The 17,693-nt window shown below is 40.1% G+C and overlaps 1 protein-coding gene across 4 annotated transcripts in view; it reads left to right on the top strand.

Moving 5' to 3' along the window:
* Positions 1-17,693, top strand: part of togaram2 (TOG array regulator of axonemal microtubules 2) — a 137,286-nt gene that overhangs the window by 69,350 nt on the left and 50,243 nt on the right. For all 4 annotated transcript variants that reach the window (XM_062973213.1, XM_003216079.4, XM_062973198.1 and 1 more), the window contains 3 exons: positions 3,832-4,064; positions 8,149-8,324; positions 9,466-9,515. In XM_062973213.1, the coding sequence (XP_062829283.1) occupies positions 3,832-4,064; positions 8,149-8,324; positions 9,466-9,515 (459 nt within the window). The remainder of the gene's footprint in view (positions 1-3,831; positions 4,065-8,148; positions 8,325-9,465; positions 9,516-17,693) is intronic.

The following is a 17,693-nucleotide window of genomic DNA, read 5'->3' as shown; positions in this document are numbered from 1 at the left end:
GTTTTAAACCACGGACCCTGCTTCTCGGATTCCAGCCTTGTTTCCCTTTGATTCGGATTTACCTTAAGCCTCAAAGACTATGGACAGTTCCCCACACTATTGCTTGCCAAATAGTGTGTGTTTCGGTGAAGTGGATTATAACTTTGGACTTTAATATCATATATTGGACATTGTTTTTCTGGACTATATTTGACCTTTCCTGAAAGGTCTACTTCTGAACTATATTCCACACTTGTTTTTATTGACTTTATATATTTCTTTAATAAAGATATTAGATAGATTCTGGCCTCTGCGTATGGTTATTGGTGCTCTGCAGCCTGGGTCCTGACAGGCAATCACCTTTGAGAGTTCTTGGAGAACGGGAGAAGTCCCAGCAGATTGGAGGAAGGCAAGTGTGGTCCCTATCTTCAAGAAGAGAAAAACGGACGACCCAAACAATTACCGTCCGGTCAGCTTCACGTCGATATCAGGCACGATTTTGGAAAAGATTGTTAAGGAAGTGGTCTGCAAACACATAGAAACAAATGCAATCATCGCTAATAATCAAGATGGATTTATCAAAAACAAATCAGGCCAGACTAATCTGATCTCTTTTTTCGATAAAGTTACGAGCAGGGTAGATGCAGGGAATGCTTGACCTTCTGGCAAACAAACTAATCAAATATGGGCTAGACAAAACTACAGTTAGGTGGATCTGTAATTGGTTAAGTGAACGAACCCAATTGCTCACCAATACTTCCTCTTCATCCTGGAAAGAAGTGATGAGTGGAGTGCCATAAGCAGGGTTCCATCCTGGACCCGGTTCTGTTTAACATCTTTATTAATGACTTAAATGAAGGATTAGAAGGCATGATCATCAAGTTTGCAGATGGATAGCTAATACTCCAGAAGTCAGGAGCAGAATTCAAAACGATCTTGAGAGATTAGAGAGATGGGCCAATGTTCAACAGGGACAAATTCAAGATACTCCACTTAGGCAGAAAAAATGAAATGCAAAGATACAGAATGAGGGACGCCTGGCTCGACAGCAGTACGTGTGAAAAAGATCTAGGAGTCCTCATGGATAACAAGTTAAACATGAACCAACAATGTTATGTGGCAGCTAAAAAAGCCAATGGGAATTTGGCCGGCATAAATAGGAGTATAGTATCTAGATCCAGGGAAGTCATGCTACTCTTCTATTCTGCTTTGGTCAGACCACACCTGGAATCACACTGTGTCCAATTCTGGGCACTGCAATTGAAGGGAGATGTTGGCAAGCTAGAAGGTGTCCAGAGGAGGGCAACTAAAATGATCAAGGGTCTGGAGAACAAGCCCTATGAGGAGTGACATAAAGAGCTGGGCATATTTAGCCTGAAGAAGAAAAGGCTGAGAAGAGACATGATGGGGATCATGTATTAATTTGTGAGGGGAAGTCATAGGGAGGAGGGAGAAAGCTTGTTTTCTTCTGCCCTGGAGACTAGGACGTGGAACAATGGCTTCAAACTACAGGAAAGGAGATTCCACCTAAACATCAGGAAGAACTTCCTCACTATGAGAGCTTTTTGGCAGTGGAACTCTCAGTGTGGTGGAGGCTCCTTCTTTAGAGGCTTTTAAGCAGAGGCTGGATGGCCATCTGTCGGGGTGCTCTGTGTGTGATTTTCCTGCTTCTTGGCAGGGGGTTGGACTGGATAGCCCACAAGGTCTCTTCCAACGTTATGATTCCACACACACACACACACATACACACAGAGTGTGAGGATGAGGAGAAAGGCCATAATACATTGTACTTTATAAACAAGCAGTCATATATTGAGCACTTTGAGATTCAATTCCAGTTTTTCATCTACAGTAAAATAACACATCCTGCTTTGTATAATCCTGTATGAAGCCCATGGATTCAAATATTTATCTTCTGTATCATAAAATGTATTTTAAAGAACACACTTACTTCCCAAAGTCCTGTTTGAAGCTGGCAGAATGGAAACTGTAGAAGTATGGAAGTGCAAAAATGGCCATCTGGGTGCTGGCATCTGGAAGGTCTCCCAGGGGCCTCCTTGTGCCCATGTGGTGGCCAGTTGGATCAAGGGTAAATCAGCGCCTGTCTGTCATGTAGCAAGCATTAAGCTGCTTGGCAAAAAACATTGCACGAAATAAGAAAAAACCCCTAAGATAGCGTAATCTTATTTACATTTCTATGAAGTCCCAAGAAGAGTCTGCTTGTGATGTTTTGAGATGCACTTTAAAAATATAATAGGTCAAGCAGTCTTCAATGGCTTTCTGCTTTAGTTTTGGAAACTATTTACCTATGATGACTTACTATGAGGCAATGTCTTTTCAGGTTTGTTTTCAAAGATATTTTGAAAATGTTCTTTCTTGTGATTCCAGCTTGAAGCTTGTGTTTCTTTACACTTATCATACTGAATTTATGACATTGCAGTTTATAGAGAGTGCCATAAACATGTACAAGAGCCCCACCAATGTCCTCCACAAAGACCCCCACCAATGTCCTCCATAAACACCATACTGCCCACCACCCAAGTGAAGGCTTTCATACAGGGACAATTTCTAGGATGAAATGTGTTTCCTCCACTACATTCATCCCAGTGTTTCTTACTCTCTCTATTGGTGTGGAATTTGCATGACCCCGCCCACTGCTCCCTCCCATAACTCTTTCCTATTATTTTCTATGGCACACAGCAAACAGAGGAATTGATAAGCAACTGAATGTATTAGAGAGAGAGATTTGGGGATAATTCATCATCATTTCTAGGAGTTGTCGGTACTGGGATGTATAGTTTACCTGCAATCTAAGAGTACTGAACTCCACCAACGATGGGCCTAGAACTAATTTGGTGCACAGAACCCCCATGACCAACAAAAATACTGGGGGTCTTTGGAGGAAATTCACCTTGATTTGGGGGAGTTGTAGTTCATCTGCATCCAGAGAGCACTATGAACCCAAACACTGATGGATATGGACCAAACTTGGCACACATACCTAATATATGCTGAAATTTGATTACTGGAGGGATTGGGGTGAGAGGGAACTGACCTTCCTTTGTGGGAGTTTTAGTTCACCCACAACTAGGGAAACTATGACCTCCATCGATGATGGACCTGGACCAAACTTAGCACACAGAACCCCTATGAGGGGACTGACTCAACATGGTGGGAATTGTAGTTTACTCTACAGCCATAGAGCACACTGAACCCCCAATAATGCATCTAGAGCAAACTTACTCAACATAACAAGAAATACTGATGGGGGTTAACCTGGCATGATGTGAGTTGTCGTTCACCCACAACCTTATGCATTTTGTACAATTAAAATTGACTTTTTCAAATAATCCAGGCAACACCGGGTACCCAAGCTAGCATTGCATAAAATGGGACTTCATCATCCACTGATCTTGGTATACCGATGGCTTGAAAGGGGGCCTGGAACCCAACCCAAGAGATACGAAGGATGTACTGTCAATATTTTAATAAATAAATGTATATAAAAATAAATAATAGGAGTATGCCCGTTTGTGCCTTATTTCAGAGATAAGGTGTGTGCTCTACTTCTGCACTTTGGACTCAGTTCTAGCAGACTGCAATTACAGTTGGATTTGGATCATTAACATGGCTGACGGTAAAGATAATTGCAGGAAGAGTGTGGAGTTTGCAATTTGCTGGAGTGGGAGAAAGTAGTTGCCTTTTCTAAGTATGTTTTTCCTAGGCTTAAGGTTGCAAATAAAACTAAATCACAAATGACTATGCATCCTTTTTTTCTTGTGTGGCTGGAACATGTTTAGAATTAAGTTGCAAGGATCTCCAGTGTGAAATTCACTATGTCTTGTATTGCAGGCTTCCTTGACCCTGCTGGTCCCAAAGGACCTGCCCTGAAACCAGCCGTTTCCAGATCTGCCTCTCAAAGACTCTTGATCACTTCTAAGCCTATGCCTCCAATTCAGAGCATTCCCACTTCCCCAGAGACCAGCAGAGACCAGGAAACAAAGCAGAAAGGGTTGAAGAATGCCACAGAGTGCTTAGAAACTGGAGACAATCATTCACCAAAGGCCGAAGCAGCCACCCAACAGGTGAAGTCAATTAGAGATTCTCACACAGAGTGCTATTTGTGTCTAAAAAAATGTACAGGTTCATTCCGGAAGGATTTGCTCTTATGTTCATGTTTCTGTGACCAAAACCGATGTTTTTGTGCCACAAGATTACTATGAAGCCCAGTTATATCAACTTGCATTTGATTTAGTCTGCTGATACATGCATGCATGTGCACAGTTTGGTTTGCAATGTTTGGTTTGGCAGTGGTTCTCAACCTATGGGTCCCCAGATGGTTTGGCCTTCAACGCCCAGACATCCCAACAGCTGGTAAACTGGCTGGAATTTCTGGGAGTTGTAGGCCAAACACCTGGGGACACATAGGTTGAGAACTACTAGGTTAGAGGCTCAAATATCTGTAATATTTTCTGCATTACTTTGGCTACAGCTTCATGTGCATGTACGCAATAGTAAACCTCACTGAATCTGGTGGACAGCAGAAGGATGGATTCCATACATCACGAAAAAGAAAGAAAGATCTACATATTTTGATCCAAAATTAAGAAGATACATATGTGAAATGAAGTTAAAAAAACTTTCCATATATAATTAAAATATTTTGTACCTTTTAGATAGCCCTTGGAAATATCTTTCAAAATGCATCCAAGGATTTTTTTTTCTTATGATTTTCATTCTAGTGACCAAATATAAAAATACCCTGGGGTAGCTGGCAAGTCAGGCTTATCTGCTTTCCTTTTTCTCTCTGTTTTGCTATTCATTCATGCTCAGTAAGGGATTCTGGAGACCACTGCAATTTATCATGCTACAGTAAGATCATCCAGGGCAAAATGCTATTCTTTCCCAGTTTAATCTGTACGTATTGCATTGTTTACTGCACACACACTGCTACAACCTGAGGCCTATAGCCTGTACTTCGCTATCTTTCTTCACCATTCTCCTAGTACTGATGCCACTAAGAACCTCTAGCTTGGGCATGGGCAAACTTTGGCCCTCCAGGTATTTCAGACTGAAATCCAAAACACCCGGAAGGCTAAAGTTTGCTCATGCCTGCTCTAGCTAGACAGAAAACGAGGAAGAAGGGAAGGCTGGGCAGGCATAAAAAGACTTTGTAAAATGGAACTTCCTTGTCAGAGGCATTAACTTTTGTATGCCTGAATGTTTTTGTTTTTGTATTCCGACTCTTCATGACCTCATGGACCAGCCCACACCAGAGCTCCCTTTTGGCCTTCACCACACCCAGTTTCCCCAAGGTCAAATCAGTCACTTCAAGGATACCATCCATCCACCTTGCCCTTGGGCTGCCCCTTTTCCTTTTTCCTTCCATTTTCCCCAACATCATTATCTTCTCCAAGCTTTCCTTTCTTCTCATTATGTGGTCAAAAAACTGCCTCTAATATCCTTCCCTCCAGTGATCAGTCAGGCTTTATTTCTTGGAGTATGGACTGGTTGGATCTTGTTGTGGTCCAAGGGACTCTCAGAATTTTCTTCCAACATCACAGTTCAAAAGCGTCTATCTTCCTTTGCTCAGCCTTCCTTATGGTCCAACTCTCACATCCATAGGTTACTACGGGGAATACCGTTGCTTTAACTATGTGGACCTTTTTTGTCATTGTGATGTCTCTACTCTTCACTATTTTATCGAGATTGGTCATTGCCTGAATATGTGCTATGAAATATAACCATTGCCTGAATCTGTGCTATGAAATATGATCAGCTGATTTGTCAACTTTTTCATTGTATTTGGGGAGAAAAGCAGACTCAGTTACTTGTGTTCTGTGCTATATTTGATTCAAGGCAAATAAATAAATCCCTGCTTTTATTCCTACCTGGTGCTGCTTGCTTAATAGGAACTTACTGAACAGTGTAACTGAAAGGTGGAGTAACATCAGCCTGTGTAGACAACAAATTCTGCATCATAGTATGCCAGACCAATTTTACTGACCTGCTGATCATGTGAGAAATGTTGCTTTCGAAATCTCTTCCCTATGCAAGAATTGTCTCTTAACAAGATCACGGGTGCATTTTTTACAGCATGACCCATGTACATAGCACAGTCAATGAGATATGAAGCTCCTCCAGAGTTAATAACTTGTAACGTGGAGATGACACATTATTAAGTGACATTTGGAGGGGACTGGATGGTGATCATCACACCTTATCATCTAGGCTGAGAAGCTGATGAGGGCCAGCAGGAGGAGCACTAATGCAAAAAATTAATAGACTTCTCAGAAGCAGATTTTGATGGAAGGTCGAAGGAGTTGCAAAATTGGCCAGAGCTCAAGGCTGTCTGGCAAGGATAATAGATATATCCTGGAGAGTGTGAACTAAATTTATTCCAGGAACATTAAAAAAGGAAAGAAGAGAGCGTTGAAATTCTAGTGACAAAGGAGGAAAGAGGTAGAGGGAGCTCTTGCACTGCACTTAGTGTGAACAAAATGAAGAAATTAGGCACATCTGTGGAAATGCTAGTTTTTAAGTTTTCATCCTCACTTCAGCCTGTTGAAACTCACATGTTGTATTTTTATCAACAGCATTTATTTTAACTAGGTTGAAAGATAGGAACTGTATTATTTCTGCCTCTTAGTATTTGAGTAGCTTATCTGGGTTTTTTTTAAGGTGAGGGGAGATGAAAGGTTAGTCTCATTCTCTTTTCCCTCCCCTATTTATCTCTGTTTCCACTCTACTGTTTTGGCTCATTCTCCTTCTTGTGGGTGTGTTTCTGCCTTCAATGCTCTTGTCAATTTATGACAACTCTATGAATTCCATAGGGTTTTCTCAGCAAGGAATACTCAGATGGTTTTGCCAGTTCCTTCTTCTAATATACTACCTATAGCCAGGGTCTTTGCTGGCAGTCTCTTGCCCAAGTACTAACCAGAACTGACTCTGTTCAGCTTCTAAGATCAGACAGAATCTGGTGTCTTTCGGATACAGGGCCTCTGTACTCCAAAAGAAAGTTTCTGAATGTAGGAGAGCATCTTGTATTCTGCAGCAACTCTGTTTCTAGGATTCAGGACTTTGTGATTCCCTGAATGTTTTGACTGGCGATGTCACACATCCATTTGTGTACTAACATGGCATAGGGAGGTGATAGCAATGCCTGAGGACACAATGTTGCACTAACAGGACAAAGTGAATTACTCTGAATCTTACTTTTTTATTCTGGGCAAACTTGATGTTGCAGGCAGGACATGTTGATCCTTCAGTTGCTTTGGACTACAATTCTTATTCTCATTCTGGAGTTTAAGTTACAAACATCTAGTGAACCAAAAGCTTCTTGCTAGGTTTAAATGAATTCTTCACAAGTTGAAATCATATGCTGAACCCTGTGTCATAATAGAAGTCTAATATGGGCTTAGAGGGGAAAATTGTGTCATGTTACACATCTACCAGCAAAGTCTTTCTCTTGATTACTTAGGTCCCATCTACACTGCCATTAAAATACAGATTGAACTGGATTTTATGGTAATGTAGACTCATAATTCAGTTCATTATAGTTCAATCTGCATAATATGAGTCTTCACTGATCATATAATGGAGCTCAAACTCAGTTATATAGCAGTGTAGATGGGCTGTAGAATTTTTTTAACAAAATGAAACATTTTGAAAGCCAGAGGTAGTACAGTTCTACTGGATTGAATAAGTTGCACAAAAGATCTATAGGATTCTGGTCAGTTCCTAGGTAAACAGCTTATTCTAACAATATCTGTTATGGAGCTAAATACTACAGCTGAGAATCTGTATACTCTGTATTCTCTCTTTCTGTGTTCTGTCTTCCCTTGTCTGGAAAGTTATTGCAATATAATCCGAATCCCCTTTCTTTACTGTGGTCAGCTGGGCCTTGTGTCCTCCTGTGTTCTAGTTTACTTATTTACATACCTAATTCCATACATGCATATTGGAATCCAGAGCCAAGAACTACAGAGTCATGCAATCAAAGGTACCTCAAGGGACATCTGTTCCAATGCCCTATCTGACTTTGGACTGGTCATACACTCTCTCCACTAACGTACCTCATAAGATTGTCATGAGTTCCCTGGAAAAGGGTGAAATATAAATATAACAATAAATATTCAGAATTAATTCTTTCTACCATGCTTTTTCTAGGTCTTACATGGTCATAATGAGAATCTGAGAAGATCTTTAGGTGCTGCTTTGATCCCACCCATCCCCACATCAGCAAGAGTTCATGAAGAACGTTCTCAGAAGTTTCAGGAACCTCTTCCAAGCTCATCACAGTTTGAACCTGCTCCTTTTCCTACTGAGGATTTCCCATTGCTTAAGTAAACTTCTTCTCCTGCTTCTTGCTCTATTTTGGGTGTGTGAATTGCGACTCCTGATTTATTGGACTATAATGTTAATCAGCTCTAGCCAATGATGAGGAATGCTAGAAGTATCAGTCCAGCAACATCTGGGGGGCAATATATGGTAATTTTCACCCCTAGCCTTCCATCATCTACTATCTTCCAAATGTGCTGAACTATATCTGATTGGGAGATCATTAGACTTGTGAATCCAGTATATCTTGACGACACTAGAAGGAGACAGTTTACCCATTGTATGCCTTTGTTAGCTCATGAGGCAACAGACAATTGTAAATACAGTATTTCAAAAGAACATGATCTATATTTATTGCACAGTTGTAATTTTCTAAGAAAACTCTGAACATAAAAAATCTTGCTGGATCAGACCACTGAACTATCATACTTGGCCTTCTGTTTCCCACAGAGTCCAATCAGATACTTCAAGCAATATTAGCCATCACTTGCTTTTGCTTGTAGAAGCTGGAATTAGGCTACATACATACTGTTTCTGGTACAGAGCTTAGAAATAATTAATACAAAGTTAATTTGATATAGCTAATGCATTTACTTTTTTGCACAATTTTACAACATTTTTATTTTAATTGTAAAATATCAACCATGTTAATTGGTTGAGTAAATATTGAAGTTTCATGTTATATTTTAAAGTTAATTTGGAGGAAGATTTGGCTACTCTAGGCTATTTTAGTAATTGTATTCTTTTAAATTGAAAGGTTAATGATCAATAGAATAAATTAATGTTATAGTTTTTCTTGAGCAATATTTCAAGGGCTTAAGGCTACTGCAGCAGGCCCATTGAATCTATGGGATTTGCATAAATGCTGATTTGCCATCCATGCATTGATTCAATGACTCAGTTTTACAGCTTGCTGGAAATATAACCTATATCTCAGGGCTGGGGAACCTGTGCGCTTCCAGATGCTGCTGGACTCCCATCATTGTTGATGAAGGAAACAGTACTTAAATGACATGCATACAAAGGACCACATAGTTCTCAGTTCTAATATAAGGGCTACATTACTGACTTACTATTTTACTAAACTACTGCAAATGTCTTTTTTTTTTTTTGCATTTTCATGTTTTTCTTCCCAATTTTTAAAAGGTCACAGCCGGCATCATATAATACTGAAGAGAACACTGTTGAAAGTCTGGGTAGGTGAAAATAGCTTATTTATTTTATTTGAAAACATGACTATGGCCCTTATAGTACTTCCACATAGTTATTTATTATGCAATCATGCTGCATTAGTGATGTAAAATAGGATATACAGGGGGATGGGACATTTTGAACATCAGACCTACCTATTTTTTTCTTATTATATTGTATTGTCTTTTCTTTCCTTGCAGAAAATCTGTTAGGGGCAGGTAGGGGGAGATGGCATGGCTGCCTTAAGCCTTTTGGGTCATAGCACTGGGATGCTTCCACCTGAAAGCACACCAGTATGGAAAATAATCCATAGCATGGAGCTGAAGTTTGGTGGAATTAGCAACTTGGAGGTGACTAAGGTCAACAGCCTCCCAAAGGACTTGAATATGCAGCCATGCTAAAAAAATATGCTCTGAAATATCTTTTGCACTGGATGAGTATTTTAGGAAAAAAAATGCTTATATTTTTCTGGAAAAAAGCTCCATGTCTAAAACAGATTGGGCACATAGAATATAGCAAAATGATCATACAAATATCTACTGGTAGTTTGAATATTGGACTCTAGGAGATCAGAGTTTGAATGCATTTTTGGCCATGGAAAGCCAAGAAGACAAACTTTTAGCTTTAGAAGAAAGCAATGGCAAATTGTCATTTCATGAATCTTACAAAGCCCTTTGATAGTCTTCTTAGTTGTCAGGAGTCAACTTGAAGTCACATAACAAGTAAGAACGACAAGTCATTTGGCTCTTGTTAGAGTTAGGAGTCAAGAGTCTTTGACAATCTGTTGTAAATTGTTGAGAGATATACTAGTAGATCCAGACCGGTCTTCTGAACTCACTTGTCTTAAATGACATAGCAGCAGCCCTCGAGGAAAGGTGTTAAAGCACAGCAGGGCACTCAGCATTTGAAAGAGTGATGTGATCTTACCAGTTGTGAAAAGGTGTAGGGTATGAATTCACATGCCTGCTATGAGAAAATGGAACTGAAAAGTCAAGTGACAGTTACTCAGCATCTCTCTGTGATTTAAAAAGAACTGGAAGGATTGGCAGGGGCGGTTCATGTTCCTCAAGGGTAATCTTGCTGTGCTGACATACAGGCAGACTCTAGACTTAACCATCCCTGGCAGATATTTATACAGTGTAGGAGCAAAGTTGTTTCTCTGAGACACAATTTGGACGCCAGCCAGTGTCAAGGTAGCAACTGAAACCAGATGGTCAATCAGGAAGGAAAAACAAAATATGGCACCGGAAAGTTGGGATTCAGCTCACAAAGCAAATAGGGGCTATTAGACCAGGAACTGTTGGACTGAAAGCACAGTAGAGTTGGTTGGAGGGCAAAAATGATAGGGTCCCTTTAATATTGGAGAATTTCCTCTAGAAAACCTGGACAGAATGATTGCTGAGAAGTAGCCAAGAAATGTAGGGAGAAGAAAGCAAAATCCTGCAATATACTTTTCATATGCATTTTCTTAGCTGTGATTCTTAGCTGATGATCAGTCATCATCTCTCAGTCCTAAAAGCTAATATATAGGATTGTTGTTACGGCAGAGTGGGAAGGAGGATACTTATACTTATATATACCCCCATGAACCCATCAGAGAAAAGGCAAGGGATACATAAAACATACAAATGTACAGACTGGAGTGCTGGTGGAACAGCAAATGTTTGAAGTTAAGGTGTAGTATATCTACAGCCAACCACATTTTTTTTGGCATAAAAGACAAAACATATCTCAAACGCCCCATTCCATTTCCAGCATTAGCAACATGATAACAAATTAAACACACAATGCCTATTCTTGATATCTAAACTCTGTTGTCTGAGGCAGCAGATTCATTTATTCGAATGCCAAAAACGTTCCTTACTATATCAAAATATATGAAACAAGCCAATCACATTGTTGCCATAACTGCATCATTGACTACAATGGGAAGGAAGAGACTGGTGGGGGCATGGCTTGTTCCATGCAATTGTCTTCATTCCATACACTATCAGAGGAGACAGTGACAGGCAAGTGACATTCACATCATTTTGATTATACATGAACATGCCATGAAATCCTGGGGTTTATAGTTTAGGGATCAGTATTTGGAATTTGGCAGAGCTGTAGCACTTCACCAAACTACATATCCTAGAATTCGACAGGATGTAACTACAGTAGTTAAAATGGCATCAAAGTGGTATGAGTTGTCAAAGGCTTTCATGGCTGGAATCACAGGGTTCTTGTGTGTTTTCTGGGCTGTATGGCCATGTTCCAGAAGCATTCTCTCCTGATGTTTTGCCCACATCTATGGCAGGCATCCTCAGAGGTTGTGAGGTATATTGGAAAAAACTAAGGAAGGTTTATAAATCTGGAAGGTCCAGGGTGGGAGAAGGAACTCTTGTCTGTTGGAGGCCAGTTTGAATGATTTAATTAATCACCTTGATAAGCATTAATGTCCTTGCCAGATTCATGTTCTGGCTGCTTCCTGTGTGGGGGAATCTTTTGTTCAGAGGTGTTAGCTGCCCCTGATTGATTCATGTCTGGAATTCCTCTGTTTTCAGAGTGTTGTTCCTTATTTACTGCTCCGATTTTAGAGATTTTAAATACTGGCTGCCAGATTTTATTCATTTTCATGGTTTCCACCTTTCTGTTGAAACTGTCTACATGCATGTGGATTTCAATGGCTTCTCTGTGTAGTCTGATATGATAGTTGTTAGAGTTGTCCAGCATTTCTGTGTTCTCAAATAATCTGCTGCGTCCAGGTTGCTTCATCAGTGCTCTGCTATGGCTGACTTCTCTGGATGAATCAGTTTGCAGTGCCTTTCATGTTCCTTGATTTATGTTTGGGCTCTGCGTTTGGTGGTCCAAGTCTACATAGGGACCACCAAACGCAGCATTGCCCAAAGTGGTATGAATATGTAGTATTAAAAGGGCTCCTGGTTTTTGACTTGATAGGCATGATACAAGGGTAAGATACAGCTATATATGTTACTTTGTATTTCTTGGAGCAAAAGAAAACTTAACGATGGGCAAGGAGAATGAAGAAACTTCTCTTCAATTAAAAATTCTATCCCGCAGTCAATTATTCCTTCATTCCCGAAATTTCTAACATTGCAGAGATTGATGCATTAATCATGGTACACAAATATAGCTTTTATATATAGTGTGTTTGCATTCCCTGTTTTGTCCAACCAATGTTTCTTAATGCTCAACTGATGTTTTTAAGTAATATAATAATAATAATAATAATAATAATAATAATAATAATAATAGTGCGGTTTTCTGGCATTGTATATTTCTGCCGCTTCTGTGACTGTTCATTTGGGGTTTGATGATTCCGTAGCCCACTTGTCAATGGATGTCCAGAATCAGCAGCATCCATCCTTTTTATCCTGGGCGACGACCGAGCCAGTATAGACTTCGTTTGGGTTTGTTTCTCCATAATGCTAATGGGTTAGGTGCTCTTAGTTCTGCTCCTCAGCTGAGGCCTCTCTGGCTTGGTTGGACCTACCGGTAGTTACACTACCGCCAGCACAGCCCTCAGTCATCATTGGAGCAGTTAAGCCCCCCCACCACGTCAAGGTGGCACCTTCAAGACTATCTTTTTCTTCAAGACTATCTTGAAGAAAAAAACATCTTGCCAGATGAACAGAAAGGCAACAAACGGAAAAGCAGGGGCACAAAAGACCAGTTATTGATTGACAAAATGATTCTGGAGAACTGTAAGAGCCGAAAAGCTAATCTTCACATGACGTGGATTGACTACAAAAAGGCCTTTGACTCACTCCCACACAGCTGGATCATCAAGTGCCTGGATGCCATCGAGATTAGTAAAAACGTTGGCACCTTCATTGAAAACATGATGGAGCACTGGAAAACTGAACTGTTTGTTGGAAATGAAAGTTATGGACTTGTCAACATCAGGAGAGGAATTTTCCAGGGAGACTCATTGTCCCCTCTGCTTTTCATTATTGCCATGATCCCTCTGTCAACAATCTTACAAAAAACAAATCTCGGCTACCAAACATCTAAGAATTCTCACAAAATTTCACATTTGATGTACATGGATGACCTGAAGCTATATGGGAAAACGGAAACTGAAATCCAATCTCTGACCAACACTGTCCGAATTTTTAGCACTGATATCAGCATGGAGTTTGGTTTGGACAAATGTTCGACAGTGGCATTGAAGAAGGGAAAAATAATTGAAAGTGAGGGCATAAATATGCCCAATGGCCAAACAATAAGGTGTCACCAGCCAGAGGCCTATAAATATCTGGGCATATTACAGCTGGACAACATCAAGCATGAACATGTGAAAACTGTGGTCAGTAAAGAATACACACAAAGGGTCAGAAAAATTCTCAAAAGCAAGCTCAAAGGAGGCAACACCATCAAGGCCATAAACACCTGGGCCATACCTGTCATAAGATATACTGCTGGCATTATAAACTGGACACAGATGGAACTGGACAATTTGGACAGAAAAACAAGAAAACTCATGACAATTCATCATTCACTGCACCCTCACAGTGATGTTGACCGGCTATATCTGCCTAGAAGATCAGGGGGCAGAGGACTCTTACAAGTCAAACAAGCAGTCAAAGAAGGAGAACATGCCCTGGCAGAATATGTAAAGCAAAGTGAAGAACCTGCTTTGATTGAAGTCAAAAATCAGAAACTCCTCAAAGCACAGCAGACAAAAAACCAGTACAAGAAAGCCACATTACAAACTAGAGCTGACAGCTGGCACAACAAAACATTGCATGGGAAGTTCCTTGACAAAATTGAAGGAAAAGCTGATAAGGAGAAGACCTGGCTGTGGCTCATGAATGGGACCCTGAAGAAGGAGACAGAAGGCCTGATCCTTGCAGCCCAGGAGCAAGCCATCAGAACAAATGCAATCAAGGCCAAGATCGAAAAATCAGCTGATGACCCAAAGTGCAGACTGTGCAATGAAACCGATGAAACCATTGATCATATCCTCAGCTGCTGTAAGAAAATTGCACAGACAGACTACAAACAGAGGCACAACTATGTGGCCCAAATGATTCATTGGAACCTATGCCTCAAGTATCACCTCCCTGCAGTTAAGAACTGGTGGGATCACAAACCTGCAAAGGTTGTGGAAAATGAACACGCAAAGATACTGTGGGACTTCCGAATCCAGACTGACAAAGTTCTGGAACACAACACACCAGACATCACAGTTGTGGAAAAGAAAAAGGTTTGGATCATTGATGTTGCCATCCCAGGTGACAGTCGCATTGAAGAAAAACAACAGGAAAAACTCAGCCACTATCAGGACCTCAAGATTGAACTTCAAAGACTCTGGCAGAAACCAGTGCAGGTGGTCCCAGTGGTGATGGGCACACTGGGTGCTGTGCCAAAAGATCTCAGCCGGCATTTGGAAACAATAGACATTGACAAAATTACGATCTGCCAACTGCAAAAGGCCACCTTACTGGGATCTGCACGCATCATCCGAAAATACATCACACAGTCCTAGACACTTGGGAAGTGTTCGACTTGTGATTTTGTGAAACGAAATCCAGCATATCTATCTTGTTTGCTGTGTCATACAACATCGTTGTGTCAATAATAATAATAATTTTATTTGTTACCTGCCTCTCCTCGTGGCTCGAGGTGGGTTATATCATAGCTAAAAACACATAATAATAAACATTATATGAAATACACACATTAAAATGTATTTCTACAACATACATATATTAAAATAGATAGAACAAAGATTAAAATATAGTGAACACAAGATGTGAGTTTAAAATTCATAATTAAGACTGACTGGGTAGGCCTGAGGAAGAGATAGGTCTTCAGATGTCTTTTAAATTCTGATAGTTTACTCACCTGTTGGATCTCTTCTGGCAAGTTGTTTTGGCCAATGAAAAGGTTCTCTAGGTGACAGTCGTCAGCCAGGTTCTGCTTAGTTGGAGTAGCCCCAGGGGACCTAAGTGTCCTAAGGGGTGGATTGTATGGGAGAAGGTGGTCCTGTAGCTAAACTGGATCCAAACCATGTAGGGCTTCAAAAATCAAAACCAATACTTTGTACCTTGCCCAGATGCTAATTGGCAACCAGTGGAGAGACTTTAATACAGGTATAATATGCTCATTCCTAGATGTTACATTAAATTAAATGCTAGAATGCTGGGGACTGAAGGAAATGTTCATGTGGGGGATGGAATTCTCAAATGGGAGAGGATGTGCCCTCCCTGGATTTTGTTTATATGTTTTCAGGTTGCACTTTGACTTACAATGACCCTATGCATTTCATATGGTTTTCTTAGGCATTGAATGCTCAGAAATGGTTTGTCATTACCTTCTTCCTAAATATAACTTACAACTTTAGGTATACCTTGGCAGCTTCTCATCCAAATACTAGTTGGGCATGACCTTGCTCAACTTCCAAGATCAAATAGTATCCGTTGTCTTTAGGCCTTGACTATATGTGCTATTTAAAAAAAATGATGAAGGAAGAAAGAAAAAACAGTGACTTACCCTCTTTCAGTGTCTATAGAGAACTTGTATGGCCCATAATGGCTATTCTGCTGAGGAAGAAGGCAATAGTTTTTATGTGACAGCTTCAATGGTGAATGCACTCTGTAACCTCATTTGAATTAAACAATTGAAAATACATTATTTATTTTTTATAAAGCACCATTGTTTTGCAAATTGTTATTACCTTCTGGCATGATTGTCTTTGCTTTTTTAAATGTACAGTCTTTTTCGTCTGTGCTGTAAGAATCTCAGCTGGAAAGTAAGTCCTAGTGTTGTGTGTGAAAATGAAATGTCACTTTCTGTCTCTAGGGTGACTGCCTGGTCAAAGGTGCTAATTTCAAGGGGACTGAGCTGCTAGCTTGGATAATTATTTCACTTCAGAGGTTGTCTTGGAAAAGGATTTATTGTGGCAGTCACTCTAAGTAGCTAAACTCTTTTAAATGCTATTTAAGTCCCCATCAAATACTTTCAACCAAATGTAGATATTTACCTTTTTCATTAAAAATTTTTGTTCACAAACATTGTTTCTCCTGGTGTTTTGGACTTCAGCTCCCTAAAGCTCTAGCAACTTGTCTAATGGTTCTCCACTTGCAGGACCAAAATTTGGGAGCCACTGAAATAAAACAAGATTATTTTTTCAAGATGGAAGGAATGTTAATAGGATCAGAAATTATATGGCTCTCCAGATGTTGGTGAACTGCTAGTCCCAGAATTTTTATTGTTGACTATGCTGGGAGTAGCAGACCAATAGCAACTACAAGGCTCCCATTCTTGTAGTATACTATGTCAAAGAATCTTGAGAAAAGCAGTCAATAAATATTATCAATGCAGGTCTGTATCACAGCTTTTTGGATGATAGCTCCAGGAATCTTCTAGTCTGCTATTGTTGTCAAAAAAGTAATATTTTAGGACCCACAGCCCCTTTCGCTTGATTTTCATCTAGACTTCTGCAGCTTTTAAATGACCCCTCTTAGGGTATTCATTCTGAGCCCTGTTTTTTTGAAGTTCAGTTTCATTCAGTGCTTAAACAGGAAACCTGGATGAATGCAAGGCAGATATTCTTTCCAAGCTGGCACTTGAAGGGGCTCCTAGGACTGTAAGCAACATCATCCGTACATGGGATTCTTGAGTATTTGGAATCTTTGGTATCATAAGCAGCCACAGGAACTAATGGTTATTTCTTAGTCTGTATAAGAAACCTAAGAATGTTCATCAAATGAGGAGACTTTGAACTTCAGGTCATATCAGGGGGCAGCTATGAAGGGGCAGGGAGTGGGGGGGGGATTAAAGCATTGTATAAGAATTTTGACCCAATGATGTTTTCTCTACAGTTCCCAAAGTTCTAGCATTTCAGAACTTTAAAATCTAGTTGAGCATTTAGAATGTAGTACTTAGCTTTGAGACATCCAAAGAAAAGGAGGAGGCAAAGTTACTCAGGGAATATAGACATAAATGAAATGCTAGAAATTAAGGAATTATAATGCTAGGAATTTGGGAATTGCAGGAAAATTTTATTTTGGAAAGTAATGTCATCATTTAGCCCCTCTTAGAGCAACATTCCAGGGCACATGAACTTTCTAAAGAAGATTCACCTCTCCATCTTCTCCTACCCCATCTCTTTTCTTTAGTTTAGGGGTTTTTTTTGGACGGGAGATCCCATGATCCTTCAGCATTGACAGTGTTGG

The sequence above is a fragment of the Anolis carolinensis genome, chromosome 1 (genome assembly GCF_035594765.1).
Source record: "Anolis carolinensis isolate JA03-04 chromosome 1, rAnoCar3.1.pri, whole genome shotgun sequence".
In the NCBI taxonomy this organism is placed as follows: domain Eukaryota; kingdom Metazoa; phylum Chordata; class Lepidosauria; order Squamata; family Dactyloidae; genus Anolis; species Anolis carolinensis.
The sequence above is the reverse complement of the archived record's forward strand: the minus strand, read 5'-3'. Positions and strand labels throughout refer to the sequence as shown.